Source organism: Schistocerca nitens, chromosome 2 (genome assembly GCF_023898315.1).
Source record: "Schistocerca nitens isolate TAMUIC-IGC-003100 chromosome 2, iqSchNite1.1, whole genome shotgun sequence".
NCBI lineage: Eukaryota > Metazoa > Arthropoda > Insecta > Orthoptera > Acrididae > Schistocerca > Schistocerca nitens.
The window spans coordinates 678846353-678863631 of record NC_064615.1 but is presented as its reverse complement, the minus strand read 5'-3'; the positions used below and the strand labels follow the sequence as shown (position 1 = coordinate 678863631).

General features: G+C 45.7%; 1 protein-coding gene and 1 non-coding gene across 2 annotated transcripts in view; one reads left to right on the top strand and one right to left on the bottom strand.

Annotated features, from left to right (window-relative positions):
* Nucleotides 1-17279, top strand: part of LOC126235244 (tektin-1) — a 145570-nt gene that overhangs the window by 68697 nt on the left and 59594 nt on the right. Inside the window, exon 5 of the mRNA XM_049943975.1 lies at nucleotides 16906-17128. Coding sequence (XP_049799932.1) covers nucleotides 16906-17128 — 223 coding nt within the window. The remainder of the gene's footprint in view (nucleotides 1-16905; nucleotides 17129-17279) is intronic.
* Nucleotides 3439-3512, bottom strand: Trnas-cga (transfer RNA serine (anticodon CGA)). Its single transcript has one exon. It is a non-coding gene; the product is annotated as a tRNA-Ser (tRNA).

Sequence of the window (17279 nt, the reverse complement as noted above, 5' to 3'; positions counted from 1 at the left end):
GTAATCGTTTCGGATCTGAAAAATGGGCCAATGATTCCTTTGGAAGAAATGGCGGCCCAGACCAGTACTTTTTGAGGATGCAGGGACGATGGGACTGCAACATGGGGCTTTTCGGTTCCCCATATGCGCCAGTTCTGTTTATTGACGAAGCCGTCCAGGTAAAAATAAGCTTCGTCAGTAAACCAAATGCTGCCCACATGCATATCGCCGTCATCAATCCTGTGCACTATATCGTTAGCGAATGTCTCTCGTGCAGCAATGGTAGCGGCGCTGAGGGGTTGCCGCGTTTGAATTTTGTATGGATAGAGGTGTAAACTTTGGCGCATGAGACGATACGTGGACGTTGGCGTCATTTGGACCGCAGCTGCAACACGGCGAACGGAAACCCGAGGCCGCTGTTCGATCACCAGCTGCACTAGCTGCGCGTTGCCCTCTGTGGTTGCCGTACGCGGTCGCCCTACCTTTCCAGCACGTTCATCCGTCACGTTCCCAGTCCGTTGAAATTTTTCAAACAGATCCTTTATTGTATCGCTTTTCGGTCCTTTGGTTACATTAAACCTCCGTTGAAAACTTCGTCGTGTTGCATCAATACTGTGTTCTAGGCGGTGGAATTCCAACACCAGAAAAATCCTCTGTTCTAAGGAATAAACCATGTTGTCTACAGCACACTTGCACGTTGTGAACAGCACACGCTTACAGCAGAAAGACGACGTACAGAATGGCGCACCCACAGACTGCGTTGTCTTCTATATCTTTCACATCACTTGCAGCGCCATCTGTTGTTGAAAATTGTAACTACTGTAATTTCGAAAGTTTGTCCGCCTGAAAATGTACTGTTGTCCCAAGCATATTGCAACAAACGGTGTATTTCTATCGCTGCTCGTTTAGTTTTTATTGCCGTTTCAAATATACCGGTCATTTTTGAAACACCCTGTAGTAAGTACTGGTGATGATCAGAATGCGTCTAGTATTTATACAAAGGAAATGGGGTCAGCAGAGGGCACTATAGCTAGGGTACATGATTAACCAGTATTGCAAATATAATGGTTAAAATGCGGTATGCGTAGTCATTAACTGAAATTACTTCACATAGCAAAACGAGCGTCTGACAGTAAAACATATACTGACATACTGCACGTGGAATTAGATCCTTACTTAAAATCAACATAAAAAGTGCAAATATTAATAACGTGAAGCTCCTAGCCTGGCAAAATAAAACATACAATTGTGTAAAAGCCAGTATAAAAAGTGTAAGGTTAGAATCACAACCATAAAATGAAATCTTCCAGCATAACAAAACCAATTACTATAACCGTAATAGTAAGGAAAGTAACGGAACAGTGATTATTAATTAACAATTGTCAAATCGACAGTCGATGATACATCCGGAGTGGTATCTGAATGGCGGCACATAGTGGCTTATCTGTATGATGTTCTTGTTTTGCTGCGGCGTAACTTGCGGAAAAAGGCAGTCTCTTCGTCGCCGGCGGCCGCACGCCAATCCGCTAGGACGCCCGCAGCTCTCTCTGAATACATCAAAGTAGGCGTTTAGGTTAAACTCATTCTGTTCGTTCAGCGGTGATTCCGGCTGCCATTTTCTGTGTACATAAATCTCCATTTCCTGGAGTAGACTCAGTAACTGCCCCTTTGGCGCCCTATGCTACACTTCCATATTATTCTCTCTGTTTCCTATCTAATGTTCTTTCTCTGTCCAAATGTATACCGAAAGCGCTTTTATTTCGGTTATACGCATGCTCTTTAAAACGAGTCTTGAAATTACTTCCTGTCTGACCGATACAAAACTTGTCACAGTCTTAGCTGATGTTCTTATAGACACCATTGCTGCTGTCATTTTGGAAGACGAGAGTGTGCATCTCATACTCATCGTGAACGTTTAGGAGAATGACTTGCACTGTGTCACTAACAATGTTGGAAAAACATCCTAGTTCATGTTTAAGGCAGCATGAATGAATGGACCCAAGTCATGGCACGGAAACACCAGCAAATCATCACAGAACCGCCGTCCTGGTCCACACTCTGCACGCGCTGCGGGTTACACGTCTCGCAGGGTCTTCGGTGCTCTCGACGCCTTGCATAATTTGAAAAGCGGCAGACTCAGATTGTAGGGCCCACATTACATACCTACAGCCGGCTACTGTCCACTTTATGTGTTGTTTGCCCCGTTGTGCGCTTATCAGACTTTAAATTTCCATTGACGCATTTCCCTTCGCAGTGATTCATCTACATTTGCGTCTATATCACTACTCTGCAGTTGACACTTAAGAACCTGGGCGAGGGCTCTTCGACTCATCTTAAGACTATTACTCTACCGTTCCATTCTCCAACAGATCGTGGAACATTGAAATGTGAACTCTTGATTTCTCTTACTTTATTACAAAAGTCGTTTCTCCACATATAGGTTGGCTACAGTAAAATATTTTCACATTCAGTGGAGAAAGTTGCTGATTGAAATTTGGTGAAAAGATGTCGCCGCAACGAAAAACGCCTTTGTTTTTAATGATTGCTCTGGCTGTACGTTGGTGCCTACGATAAAGGTGCTTTCAGTGGAGGTTACGACGTGACTTGTTTTGGTGGAGACGCCAGCTACTTTCACATGTCCACATCAATGTTTTTTCTGCTCTACAGTCGCAGCGCTGAAACGACACTGGATGCACTGTTCCCATTTCAGCGGAACGACACTCATGATGACTATGTGCAAAACCTAATCAGCAGAACCTAAGAAGCGAAACAGTTTGCTCACATACGGATCCTGGACGCCCAGGAAAATAATCTAGAGCGCTATAGCACAAGCAACGGCCAGTGAGATATAACCCGCGAAATGCTTGTACGGAAAGCGAGACTGTCGGTAAAGTTATTAAAGCGATGCTTTGAGCCGGATCGTACCCTTCGTTGTTTGTCGGATGTCACACACGAAGTCGAGGATTGTGACTCTTCGTCAAGAAGACAAACGCGCAGATGTCGTCGATAACCACTACTGTGGCGCAGATCGATGACTGGGGCTTCTCGTTCGAGCTAACTCTTCTCGTTCGAAGAAACTGAAGACCCGTTCGATGATTGTGAATCTATGGCGCAAGGGGCTACCATCGATGCTCACCTAAGTGAACAACGCGATCAGAACGCTATGATCATCCAGCGGCGTCATACAGATGGCCCCTGACAAGATACAGATCCGAGATGCTGTAGTTGGGTCCGATGGGAACCCCTGAAATAGCACGTCGCAGTTTCTACAGGACATGGGGCAATGCAGAGAGCTGTGCTGCAAGCCTTGTTCAATAGCTGTTAGTGCTAGTGCATTACGGGTCGTCAGTTCAAATCCCAGCAGTTATTTGTTATTTAATATTCATTATCCAGAATGAAATTTTCACTCTGCAGCGGAGTGTGCGCTGATATGAAACCTCCTGGCAGATTAAAACTGTGTGCACCGACCGAGACTCGAACTCGGGACCTTTGCCTTTCGCGGGCAAGTGCTCTACCATCTGAGCTACCGAAGCACGACTCTCGCCCGGTCCCCACAGCTTTACTTCCGCCAGTATCTCGTCTCCTACCTTCCAAACTTTACAGAAGGTCCGCAGGAGAGCTTGGAACGAGGCCGGCTGACGTGCCGTTGCGGGAACGAGACCGATCGTTTCCCGTTTCCGGGAACTATAAGTAGAACGCCGCGACCGAAGTGAACTATGAAAGACCGTTCCTTAGAATTCGCTCCTCGCTCGTTTTGTTCATCTTGGTGAACCGTTCTTTTGGGTCCATTAGTTCGCGAACGACCCATGTCTAGTCTCTAGTCTGGACTTGAATATGACCACTCCGTGAATGAAGTTGCCCTATATGTTGGTGTATCAACGCCGACTGTGCAACGAGTTAGTCAGGAATTGTGTATCACTCTCAGCTATATAACAGACCATAAGAACAGTGGTCATAAAAAGGGTCTAAATGACAGGGTTCAGGCCGGCCGGAGTGGCCGAGCGGTTCTAGGCGCTACAGTCTGGAACCGCACGACCGCTACGGTCGCAGGTTCGAATCCTGCCTCGGGAATGGATGTGTGTGATGTCCTTAGGTCAGTTAGGTTTAAGTAGTTCTAAGTTCTAGGGGACTGATGACCTCAGAAATTAAGTCCCACAGTGCTCAGAGCCATTTGAACCATTTGACAGGATTCAGAGACGAGTGTCACATCTCGTCAATGACAAATCTGTTTCAAACCCGACAGGAACTGCCGCTGTCAGTGTGTGCAGGTCCATCTCAACCTGTTTCCAAACAAACGAAACTTGGTCTCGAAACCTGGCAGAAAATCCAAAAAGATTCTGGTCGCATGTAAAGTACATCTTCGGCAAGACACACCCAATTACTTCACTGTACGATACGAATGGTAATATTACCGATGACAATATCCTCAAAGCGAAGTTATTAAACACAGTTTTTCGAAATTCCTTCACCAAAGAAGAAGAAGTAAATATTCCAAAATTCGAATGAAGACCAACTGACAAAATAAGTAACTTAGAAGCAGATATCCTACGTGTAGCGAAACAGCTTAAAACTCTTAATAAAGACAATTCTTATGGTGCAGATGGCATACGAATTAGGTTCCTTTCAGAGCACGCCAAAACATTAGCCCCATACTAAGCAATCTTATACACTCTAAGACAAAAAGAAAAAAGAAAAACGCACCACGAAGGAAATATCCCAATGGGACTGAAGTCGGTATATGTGATGTACATGTACAGATAAACAACTGATTACAATTTCAGAAAATTTTGATTCTCCACAAATTGAGCGAATGAATAACGCATTTGTGCGCCTCTGCCCCATAACCAAGCAGTTATTCCGCGCGAAATAGATTGACAGAACTGTTAGATGTCCGTCAATGGGATATCGTGCCAGATTCTGTCCAATTGGCGCGTTAGATCGTCAAAATCCCAAGCTGGTTGAAAGGCCCTGCCCACAATATTCTAAACGTACTCGGTTGGGGAGAGGTCCGTTGACATTGTTGGCCAAGGTAGGGTTTGCCAACCATGAAGACAACCAGAAGAAAGTGACGCCAGGTGAGTGCGGCCACTATTTTTCTGAAACGTAAGCCCAGGATGGCTTCCCACGAACGGTAACAAAAACGGGGCACTATTATCAGAGGCACCAGTGTACAACCAGAGCAGAATAGAATTCCTGGACGGGGAATGCAGCTATTTATACAAACATATAATATCAGTACAAAAATGCTGCCATCAGAGCACAAAAAACGCGAATATGCCCCTGTTTATAAGACTCTGCCTGAAAATTGGGTTACCAGCTGCCTCATTCTACCTTCCTCAACACCTTTAAAAATTTTGCCAAAAATGTTGGCAACCGAAGCTATTCGTGTTCCTCTTAACATGCAGCTCACCTCTCACTCGTATAATTAACTATTACTCGCTCACGCCCACTAGTCCATCGCTGTAAGTCGCTCATACCCATCCACTAAGCCGGCCGGAGTGGCCGTGCGGTTCTAGGCGCTACAGTCTGGAACCGCGCGACCGCTACGGTCGCAAGTTCGAATCCTGCCTCGGGAATGGATGTGTGTGATGTCCTTAGGTTAGTTAGGTTTAAGTAGTTCTAAGTTCTAGGGGACTGATGACCTCAGAAGTTAAGTCGCATAGTGCTCAGAGCCATTTGAACCATTTGAACCCATCCACTACCATACGCCTATTCTCACTAACTCTGCCTTTCTGCAGTCTTCAGTCATTTCGTTACAGAAAACAGTTGTTCATAACCAAATGTTGAGCCGGACGTAGGTATGGTGTCACCTGCATTCGTGTGTCATTTTGGGAAAATCATCTGCATGAAGATCGCGATACCATCTTACCAAATTCATCGTGTTGTAAAATCTGTCCTTGAGCAGTGCGCTGTTTTACATATCTATTGGTTCTAGTTGCCTTTCTGAAGGAACAATATCTGGTACAACTGAAAATGGACTGCTAAACAGCTTTAACTCGTTTTGTGGGCACTTCGTATCCTGAAAATTCGCCTCAAAACTTTGTGAAAGTTGTACGATAATTTCTGGTAATCACCAAAACTTATTTCTTCAGGTAATTAAACGGGTAAAAAATACTCGAAAAAAGATGTTTCCCCTAAGAAGTTACCTTTCATATAGATGAAGCTTGTCCACGAATGCTTTAATTTTATCGCACATATCAGCAGTTAACAGGTCCTTTCCTTGAAGTGACGTATTTAAGCTGTTTAAATGTCTTGTAATGTCAGTTTGGAAGGCCAGGTCCATTGTCCGCTTCTCGTCACTCAGTGATGGTGAAGTACCATAAACAATGCAATTTCTTTCATAACTGCGAAAAATACATCAAGAACTTTGTATCTGCAAAGCCACTGTACTGTGCAGCGATAAGGAATATCACCACAGGCTGGTTCCAGGTTGTGCAAAAAGCCTTTGAACTGGCGGTGGTTGACACCGTGACGCCTTACAAAATTTGCACACTTCACCGCGATCTTCACGATGTCGGCGCATTTCACACTTTCAGCACAAAGAGCTTCCTGGTGCGCAAACCAGTGTATGCTTGACATTCCTTTCCGAAATTCCGCTATAAGTTTTTTCCTTTGCGGTGCACCATCTGTTGCCACAAGCCACACGGGATTAGCCGATCGGTCTAGGGCGCTGCAGTCATGGACTGTGTGGCTGGTCCCGGCGGAGGTTCGAGTCCTTCCTCGGGCATGGGTGTGTGTGTTTGTCCTTAGGATAATTTAGGTTAAGTAGTGTGTAAGCTTAGGGACTGATGACCTTAGCAGTTAAGTCCCATAAGATTTCACACACATTTTTTTGTTGCCACAAAACAAAGCCTGCCCCATTGCAAGCACATGTTTTCTACACACTCACAGGTAACCTGAAATATATCGTGACCTGTAATTGTGTGTACTCCATCGATATAACATCTAGCACCTCCTAGAAAACTTTTAGTTCCGATTAACGCCCTTAACATCTATTGGGAGCTAAGCAATCTGTGGTTTCGACAAGGGCTAAATGTCTGGCACTTCTGCTTCAGTTGATTTTTCAAATCCGTGCGCACATCACGGATCCGATGAGGTACCGTCCGCTCGGAGAGGCAAACTTCTTCAAATTTCGTGATGTCTGCTGGCGTTAAGCACAAGACGCCGGCCAGCAGGCACGCTTTCACCGAGGGGCCATTGAGAATGGAGTTCCAATTGTTGCAATCAAGTGTGAATTTCGAAGCTTGATCGAAGCGCCGCATCAGTTTGGATCTTCGTCAGCGTGAACAGTCTACAGTAGTTGCATAACACATATGTCATAAATGAAATCAATACGCCGGCCGCTGTGGCCGAGCGGTTCTAGGCGCATCAGTCCGGAACCGCGCGACCGCTATGGTCGCAGGTTCGAATCCTGCCTCGGGCATGGATGCGTGTGATGTCCTTAGGTTAGTTAGGTTTAAGTAGTTCTAAGTTCTAGGGGACTGATGACCTCAGATGTTAAGTCGCTTAGTGCTCAGACCATTTGAACCATTTTTGCATTACTGTCCGGCTCATCGTACTGCGTCGCGTGAAGAGACGTGTAGTGACGTTGTATATTATACTTCTTCGTTGTATTCAGAACTTTTGGCACACAAGACACTGAGTCAATCCATCTTTCTCAAAAAACAAAAGCTGTTAATCCCAACTTGGCAAAAATTGCAAAGGGCTGCTTCTAGAATTCATTGCCGCCACTGCGAGGCACAAGAACTAACTAAGCGACATTCACGTAATGCAGCAGTGTCCATCCGCGGTGAAATGGACCGTTGCCAGCGGCCTACCCCTTAGCGCCTGCTTGCCGGGCAAGCCCGTGCGCGCCCGCGGGCGCCCATCCTCCATGGTGCGTTTGGAACAGCCTGAACTAAATGCTACCACCATAAGCCACATACAATTCAAAAAGAATGATCCGATTGGCTCCTTCTCCGTAAGCTGGAGGAAGTATGTCATATTATCTGTGTGTAATATTCACTTTGACCGTGCACTGCAGTATAGTTACAGTAAGACGTTCCTTCTGTTGGGTACACAAACGCTCGATAGCCCAAGGGCTATCGAAAAACACTTGACCCTGTCTTTATAATATTATGAAAAGGATAGTTGCTACTCACCACACAGCGGAAACGCTGTGCGGCAGATAGGCACAACAAAAACACTGTTACAGAATAAGCTTTTCGCCAACAAGGCCTTTGTCAAAAATAGACGACAAACACACAAACACACACACACCACATACAGAAACGCTCGCACGCAAACGCAACTCACACACACATGACTGCAGTCTCTGCCAGATGAAGTCACACTGCAAGCAGCAGTAGCACTGCATGATGGGAGAGGCAACTGGATGGGGGCAGGAGGAGGCTGGGTCGTCGAGGGGGAGGGATCATAGGGTACGGGTGGGGGATGGTGAAGTGCTGTTAGGGAGTGTGCAATGACAAGGTGGAGACATGGTAGGGCAGCTAGGTGCATTTGGGAGGTGAGATGGAGGGCAGGGGACAGGTGGGATGGTTGGGGTAGCAGAAAAGTAGAGAACTAAAAAGACTGGGTGCATTGGTGGAATAGAGGGCTGTGTAGTGCCAGAATGAGAACAGGGAAGGGACTGGATGGGTGAGGTCAGGAGGGTTACAGGAACGTGGGATATATTGCAGGGAGAGTTCCCGCCTGTGCAGTTCAGAAAAGCTGGTGTTGGTGGGAAGGATCCATATGGCACAGACTGTGAAGCAGTCATTGAAATGAAGAATGTCGTGTTCCACAGCTTGCTCAGCAACAGAATGGTCCATTTGTTTCTCGGCCACAGTTTGTCGGTGGCCATTCATGTATACAGACAACTTGTTCTTCACTTAAGGGGATACGGAATCACCTATCCCCGCAATGTTAATATATGCCTACTATAGGGAACATTTTCTCACAAACTACTGGAGACAGAGAGGTAAAAATTTTACTGTATGTGCATTCATATGTTACAACAATACTGAAACAACAGTTTATTGTCAAAGTATTTTCTTACAGAGATATTGTACATTTATTTTTAAGTAAATTTTTTCCATCGCTTTTTACTAGACTATCACCCCTAAGTCTTTTGTAAATCAAGTAATTAAAAAATCGTTGTTTCAGTATGTAATAGGGACCTATGTCACTACGTCATAAAAATTTCAGACTTCTAGGTTGACCAGTACCTGAGATAATGTTCCTAGATGAAGTAAAAAGTAAACTTACGGGAAACGGAGAAAGAAGATTAAAACATTCCTGATCCGTAGCTAATACCCCCTTCACAGTCTTCATAATCATCTTCAAGTCTTCTTTTGGCACCCCTCTGCACCTGTCTTGCTTTTTTCACTAATGTCTTGATTATATTATCAGCATGCCTTAGTCTGTGCTGATCTAAAAAGAACATAGCACGTACCGTACGGGAACCAACACACATACCCAACTTTTGAAGGACCTGGCATTTAGTTATATTTCCAAGATTGAAGGTTGCCACAGCATCATACACACCAAAATGTAGTGTATTAATTCCGACAAACACTGTTTTTGGGAGACGATGCCATATCACATTATTCAAGCACTCGTTGGGGTTCTGCGTTTTTCCGTGAAGACATTTCATCAGAAGACTTCTGTCAGCCAGATCTCTGAAAATGGGCTTTATTTCTGCCATGATGGCTGATGGTAGACTGTGGTGGTGAATGTATTTCTCTCCTGTTGTTAGTCCCCTATTGTATTTACACCAGCTGTTTTCACCTTTGGGGCACAAACCATGTTGTGGATGCTCATGCGTGGATGCGGTGTGGAAATATAAAGCCCATATAGCTCTCCTCATTTCTTCAAGATTGCCTGTATTTTGCCTGATTGCAAGGCCATAGCAGTTCTGAATGTGGTCTATTATGGAATCAGTCAATCTTCCTCTGCCATCCAAGGTTTTCCCATCATCTAGTTTTTTCCCTTTCATAACTGATTTTAACCTTCTCAGCCTGGCACCCATTCTCTTCTGCACATGTCCTATACATTCAAGTTTGCTTATATTTACACTGTTCCCATATGGTTTGCTTTCCAAAACTTCTTTGAATGCTTTAGAGTCACCATCTCCCAGATATTTGACATAGCGAACATTATACCACTGTGAAGAGCGATGAAAAATTTTCTTCACCCCAGCAACCTCCATGCCACCACTACTACCATAATAATTAGCAATACAGTCATCACTGTGTTCATTTTTCAGCCTGCCTGTGCACCTACAGTATTTAGACATTATTGCAACATCAATAACCTTGCCAGTATCAACACTAGTTGCTGTTACAACACCATTGTTGGAGGTGTGGCCCCTTTTCTGCCACGTGCCATCAAACGCCACTGTGAGGTCACGACTGCCGTCATTTTCTTCCACTGCTTCTTCCACAGCAACCTGCATTGACTTCTGTGCTACATCTTCAACTGCAGATCCTAGTACATAATTGTAAGCTTCAAACTTTGAAGGTGCACTTGGAAGATTTAGAACACCACATAGCATATCACCAGCTGCTTTGCCCTTACCAATTGCTCGCAATCCATAAACTAACCTAATATTTACACTATAAAGTTCAGTTTTCTTGTATCCATTATTTACAGTTACTGAAACCGAACTTGGAAACTTACAGCTGTATTTACAAACACTGCATATTAAATTAAACTGGGCAGCCAGGCCAACATGGGATTCTACTTTCAGAGAAACGTTTCCATGACATTTTTTGCAGCACAAACTGTTTTCAAGAGCTTCACACAATATATTCGTATCAATGAGTTCAAAAACTTCATTCCCTCTATCAAGTAAATTATATTTCTCTTCCAAATCTCTTAGTTTTTTATGAGAAGCACTGTTTTCATTTGGTGTAAGTTCGTTCGGCAAATCAGTAATAAGTGGATTCACATTTTCCAACAGTGATGATGATGAACTGCTTTGCTTTGCTAATGAATCATTATTTCTTTTCTTTTGCCAGTTCACACGCTTTTTAAATACTTTTGCTTTAGCTCTAGGCATTTTCACTGCGAAAAATGAAGCACTAAATACGAAATAACTCAACAACAACTACTTTCTTATATCACACTGTTTACAAAACAGTCCCGCCACAAAGTCAAAGAGTAACTTGAGGAAACCAGAGAGAAACATTTTCGGGCAACTAGTGTATAAATAGTCGCTGGAAACCGGGATATTTGAATTCATGTCACTTTAAAGGTACTGCCAAAAAGATCATGGTCAGCCACGAGAGACGTGTATAACTAAAGCGCAATACCCGATCTCACAAATATATAAAAATAAAATAGTTATAATTGTAGTAGAGCTATGTATGATACGTCATTTTAAAGAGGAAACATGGCGGAATATAATACGCCAATAAAAAAAAAAATTCGATTTTTTAACCCAAAATCCGATTCCGTATCCCCTTAAAACTTCCGGGCTGATAGGCCGTGGTCGAAGTATAAAACTGTCTCCTAACGTTTCGTCTCCGACTGCGGGAGACATCATCGGAGGTAAAACGGCGAACTGCGAAGATGACTCGAGGAGGCGTTGATTATATAGGCAGTACAGAGGGCGCCACTGTCGATCACGTGGCGTCGGCTATGAGATTGTCTCTGGTAATGCCAACATTCACGATTGAAAGTAATCGATCGTCACGCTTGCGGTGCAACGCTGACATCCAAATTTTATCCAGTTTAACACCTTCGTCTTTCCTGTTAAAATTATTACGATGTTTATCAATCTCGATAGCCTCTCTATACAAGCGTGCATAATAATGCGAGGTTTTTGATATGACGCTCGTCTCGCTGAATTTTATTTCATGATCACCTTCCTGGTAAACATGTTCCGCTACGGCCGATTTATCCGTGTGACCTAGGCGGCAATTCCTCTTATGTTCGACAAGACGGGTGTTCACACTTCTCTTTGTGGTACCGATGTAAACCTGTCCACAACTACAAGGAATTTTATATACCCCCGGTGTAGCCAAAGGGTGCCGTGCATCTTTTGCCGACCTTAAGAATTCTTTTATTTTCCTAGTAGGTCTGAAAATAGTTTCCACCCCATACTTGCCTAAAACTTTCCCAATGCGATCTGTGACCTTGCTAATGAACGGAAGAAAAACTTTGCCCCTGGACGACTGTTGTTCGTCGTTACTCCTGATTCTCTGCCTAGAGCGAAGTGCTCGATCTATATCCTTGCTAGAAAAGCCATTCTTAAGGTCGGCAAAAGATGCACGGCACCCTTTGGCTACACCGGGGGTATATAAAATTCCTTGTAGTTGTGGACAGGTTTACATCGGTACCACAAAGAGAAGTGTGAACACCCGTCTTGTCGAACATAAGAGGAATTGCCGCCTAGGTCACACGGATAAATCGGCCGTAGCGGAACATGTTTACCAGGAAGGTGATCATGAAATAAAATTCAGCGAGACGAGCGTCATATCAAAAACCTCGCATTATTATGCACGCTTGTATAGAGAGGCTATCGAGATTGATAAACATCGTAATAATTTTAACAGGAAAGACGAAGGTGTTAAACTGGATAAAATTTGGATGTCAGCGTTGCACCGCAAGCGTGACGATCGATTACTTTCAATCGTGAATGTTGGCATTACCAGAGACAATCTCATAGCCGACGCCACGTGATCGACAGTGGCGCCCTCTGTACTGCCTATATAATCAACGCCTCCTCGAGTCATCTTCGCAGTTCGCCGTTTTACCTCCGATGATGTCTCCCGCAGTCGGAGACGAAACGTTAGGAGACAGTTTTATACTTCGACCACGGCCTATCAGCCCGGAAGTTTTAAGTGAAGTCAATACCGGCCGTGAAAGTTTACATTGTATGATCAGACAACTTGTTGGTTGCCATGCCCACATAGAATGCACCACAGTTGTCACAGCTTAGCTTGTAGATCACATAACTAGTTTCACAGATAGCCCTGCCTTTGATGGGTTAGGTGATGTTTGTGACCGGACTGGAGTTGGTGGTGGTGGGAGGATGTATGGGACAGTTCTTGCACCTAGGTCTACTACAGGGATATGAGCCATGGATTAAGGGGTTGGGAACAGGGGTTGTGTAGGTGTGGATGAGTATATTGTGTAGGTTCGGTGGATGGCGAAATACCGCTGTGGGATGGGTGGGAAGGATAGTGGGCAGGACATTTCTCATTTCAGGGCACAACGAGAGATAGTCGAAACTCTGGTAGAGAATGTACACTATGTGATCAAAAGTATCTGGACACCAGGCTGAAAATGACTTACAAGTTTGTGCCGCCCTTCATCGGTAATGCTGGAATTCAGTGTGGTGTTGGTCCAGCCTTAGGTTTGATGACAGCATCCACTCTCGTTAGCATACATTCAGTTAGGTGCTGAAAGGTTTCTTGGGGAATGGCAGCCCAGTATTCACTGAGTGCCGCACTGAGGAGAGGTATTGATGTCGGTCGGTGAGGCCTGGCACGGAGTCGGCGTACCAAAACTTCCCAAAGGTATTCTATAGGATTCAGGTCAGGACTCGGTGCAGGCCAGTCCATTACAGGGATGTTATTGTCGTGTAACCACTCCGTCACAGGCCGTGCATTATGAACAAGTGTTCGATAGTGTTGAAAGATGAAATTGCCATCCCCAAATTGCTCTTCAGCAGTGCGAAGGAAGAAGGTTCTTAAAACGTCAGTGTAGGCCTGTGCTGTGATAGTGCCACCCAAAACAACAAATGGTGCAAGCCCCCTCCATGAAAAACATGGCCACACCATAACACCACCACCTCCGAATTTTATTGTTGGCACTACACACACTGGAAGATGACACTGACTGGGCATTCGCCATACCCACAACCCGCCATCGGATCGCCACATTGTGTATCGTGATTCGTCACTCCAAAAAACGTTTTTCCACTGTTCAATCGTCCAATGTTTACGCTCCTTACACCAAGCGAGTCGTCGTTTGGCATTTACTGGCCTGATGTGTGGCTTATGAGCAGCCGCTCGACCATGAATTCCAAGTTTCCTCACCTCCCACCTGTCATAGTACTTGCAGTGGATCCTGATGCAGTTTGGAATTCCTGTATGATGGTCTGGATAGATGTCTGCCTATTACATATTATGACCCTCTTCAACTGTTGCAGTCTCTGTTAGTCAACTGACTAGGTCGTCCTGTACGCTTTTGTGACGTACGTGTCCCTTCACGTTTCCACTTCACTATCAAATCAGAAACAGTGGACCTAGGAATGTTTAGGAGTGTGGGAATCTCGCATACAAACATCTGTTGGGCATTGGGAAAGGTAGTGTTCGATAGTAGTAAGGGTATGGGCATTAGGGGTATTAGTATAAAGGGAGGTGGTATGTGTGTGTGTGGTGGTAAAGAGGCAGGAACTGTGGAGAGTCGATGGAGGAAATGGTTTGTATATTTTATATAGGAGGGTAGGTTCTGGGTAAAAGGCTGAAGGTGCTGGTCTACGAGAGCAGAGATTCTGTCAGTGGGGGCATAGTAACTGGCCACAATGGGGCATCCTGGGTGATTTGGTTTATGGGTTTTAGGAAGTATGGAGAAGGTAGGAGTGCTGTAAGTGGCAGGGGTGAGCAGAGAGATGGACTCCTGGGAGAGGTTCTGGGATGTGCCTAAGGTTTCGAAGAGAGACTGGAGATGCAGCTGGATTTCTGGATTGAGGTCTCTGGGGCAAGGTTTGTAGGTGGATGTATTTGACAGCTGCCAGAGTCCTTCTGCCAGGTAACCCTTGTGGTTCAAAACAAAAGTGGTGGAGCCATTGTCTGCTGGTAGGATTATAAGTCTGGGATCAGTTTTTAGATGGTGGACTGCAGTTCTTTCTGTGGATGTAAGGTTAGTTTGCATGTTGAGGAATTTGGGGAATGATGGTGAGACAAGGTTTGCAGTTAAGAAATTCTGGAAAGTTAACAGGGATTGTTACTTTCCATCCTGGATTTTCCATTATTTGGTCTTGACCCTATCTTTCTATCACTAACAGAACCCGAGGTACGAGCCCTGGAAAAATCGCGTTTTATGTCCGGCATTTTGGAACGAGTTTAGTCAAGAATTTACACTACTGGCCATTAAAATTGCTACACCAAGAAGAAATGCAGATGATAAACGGGTATTCATTGGACAAATATATTATACTAGAAATGACACGTGATTACATTTTCGCCTGCCGGAGTAGCCGAGCGGTTCTAGGCGCTACAGTCTGGAACCGCGCGACCGCTACGGTCGCAGGTTCGAATCCTGCCTCGGGCATGGATGTGTGTGATGTCCTTAGGTTAGTTAGGTTTAAGTAGTTCTAAGTTCTAGGATACTGATGACCACACCAGTTAAGTCTCATAGTGTTCAGAGCCATTTGAACCATTTGATTACATTTTCACGCAATTTGAGTGCATAGATCCTGAGATATCAGTACCCAGAACAACCACCTCTGGCCGAAATAACGGCCTTTATACGCCTGGGCATTGAGTCAAACAGAGCTTGGATGGCGTGTACAGGAAGAGCTGCACATGCAGCTTCAACACGATACCACAGTTCATAAAGAGTAAGTGGCTGGCGTACTGTGACGAGCCAGTTGCTCGGCCACCATTGACCAGAGGTTTTCAATTGGTGAGAGATCTGGAGAATGTGTTGGCCAGGGCAGCTGTCGAACATTTTCTGTATCCAGAAAGGCCCGTACAGGACCTGCAACATGCGGTCGTGCATTATCCTGCTGAAATGTAGGGTTTCGCAGGGATCGAATGTAGGGTAGAGCCACGGGTCGTAACACATCTGAAATGTAACGTCCACTGTTCAAAGTGCCGTCAGTGCGAACAAGAGGTGACCGACATGGCACTCCATACCATCACCCCGGGTGTTACGCCAGTATGATGATGACGAATACACGCTTCCAACGTGCGTTCACCGCAATGTCGCCAACCACGGATGCAACCATCATGATGCTGCAAACAGAACCTGGATTCATCCGAAAAAATGGCGTTTTGCTATTCGTGCACCCAGGTTCGTCGTTGAGTACACCATAGCAGGCGCTCCTGTCTGTGATGCAGCGTCAAGGGTAAATGCAGCCATGGTCTCCGAGCCGATAGTCCATGCTGCTGCAAACGTCGTCGAACTGTTCGTGCAGATGGTTGTTGTCTTGCAAACGTCCCCATCTGTTGACTCAGGGATCGAGACGTGGCTGCAAGATCCGTTACAGCCATGCGGATAAGATGCCTGTCATCTCGACTGCTAGTGATACGAGGCCGTTGGGATCCAGCACGGCATTCCGTATTACCCTCCTGAACCCACCGATTCCATATTCTGCTAACAGTCATTGGATCCGATCAAAGCGAGCAGTAATGTCGCGATACGATAAACCGCAATCGCTATAGGCTACAATCCGACCTTTATCAAAGTCGGTAACGCGGTGGTACGCATTTTTCCTCCTTACACGAAGCATCACAGCAACGTTTCACCAGGCAAGGCCGGTCAACTGCCGTTTGTGTATGAGAAATCAGTTGGAAACTTTCATCATGTCAGCACGTTGTTGGTGTCGCCACCGGCGCCAACCTTGCGTGAATGCTCTGAAAAGCTAATCATTTGCATATCACAGCAACTTCTTCCTGTCAGTTAAACTTAACGTCTGTAGCACGTCATCCTCGTGGTGTAGCAATTTTAATGGCCAGTATTATACAAACATTATGAACATAAGAAATTACTGGAACCTCCCACAAATGGTAAATGCTAAATAATACATGATGGTGTTTAAACTGACGATCCTCAGGCCGACAGCAAGCGACTCTAACCGCTACTGCACAAGGCATGCTGCACAGTTGGCGACAGTATTTTGTCCGGTGAGCTTACTTTCGCTGGTGTGAGATGTCCAGGTATTCTGCACCGCAGGTCGAGTGAGTGAGACGGCGCCTCCTTTGCCGGCAGGCAGACGGACGAGGTGTCGTGGGCGGCGATGACGCGGGAGAACGTGTCGGCGGCGGCGGCCGAGGTGCGCCGCTCCGAGGAGCTGCGGGGGCGCGTGGACGCGACGCTGGCCGCCGTCAGCCGCGCGCTGCGCTCGCAGGCCGACGCCGCCGACGCCGCGCTGGCCGAGCGCGCCGCGCACACCGACCAGTGCGCCAGGGACATGCAGGCCGACCTGCTGCAGGTACCGGCGCCAGCATCATCTTGTACGGCCTCTGGGAGAGTCACGTCCATCATTTTCTCCAGTCTTCTCGCCACCTCCCTGCTCCAATACTCTTATCCCTTACTTCTTTACCCCTCTACTGTAACCTCTCTGTTGTCCATATACACTGATC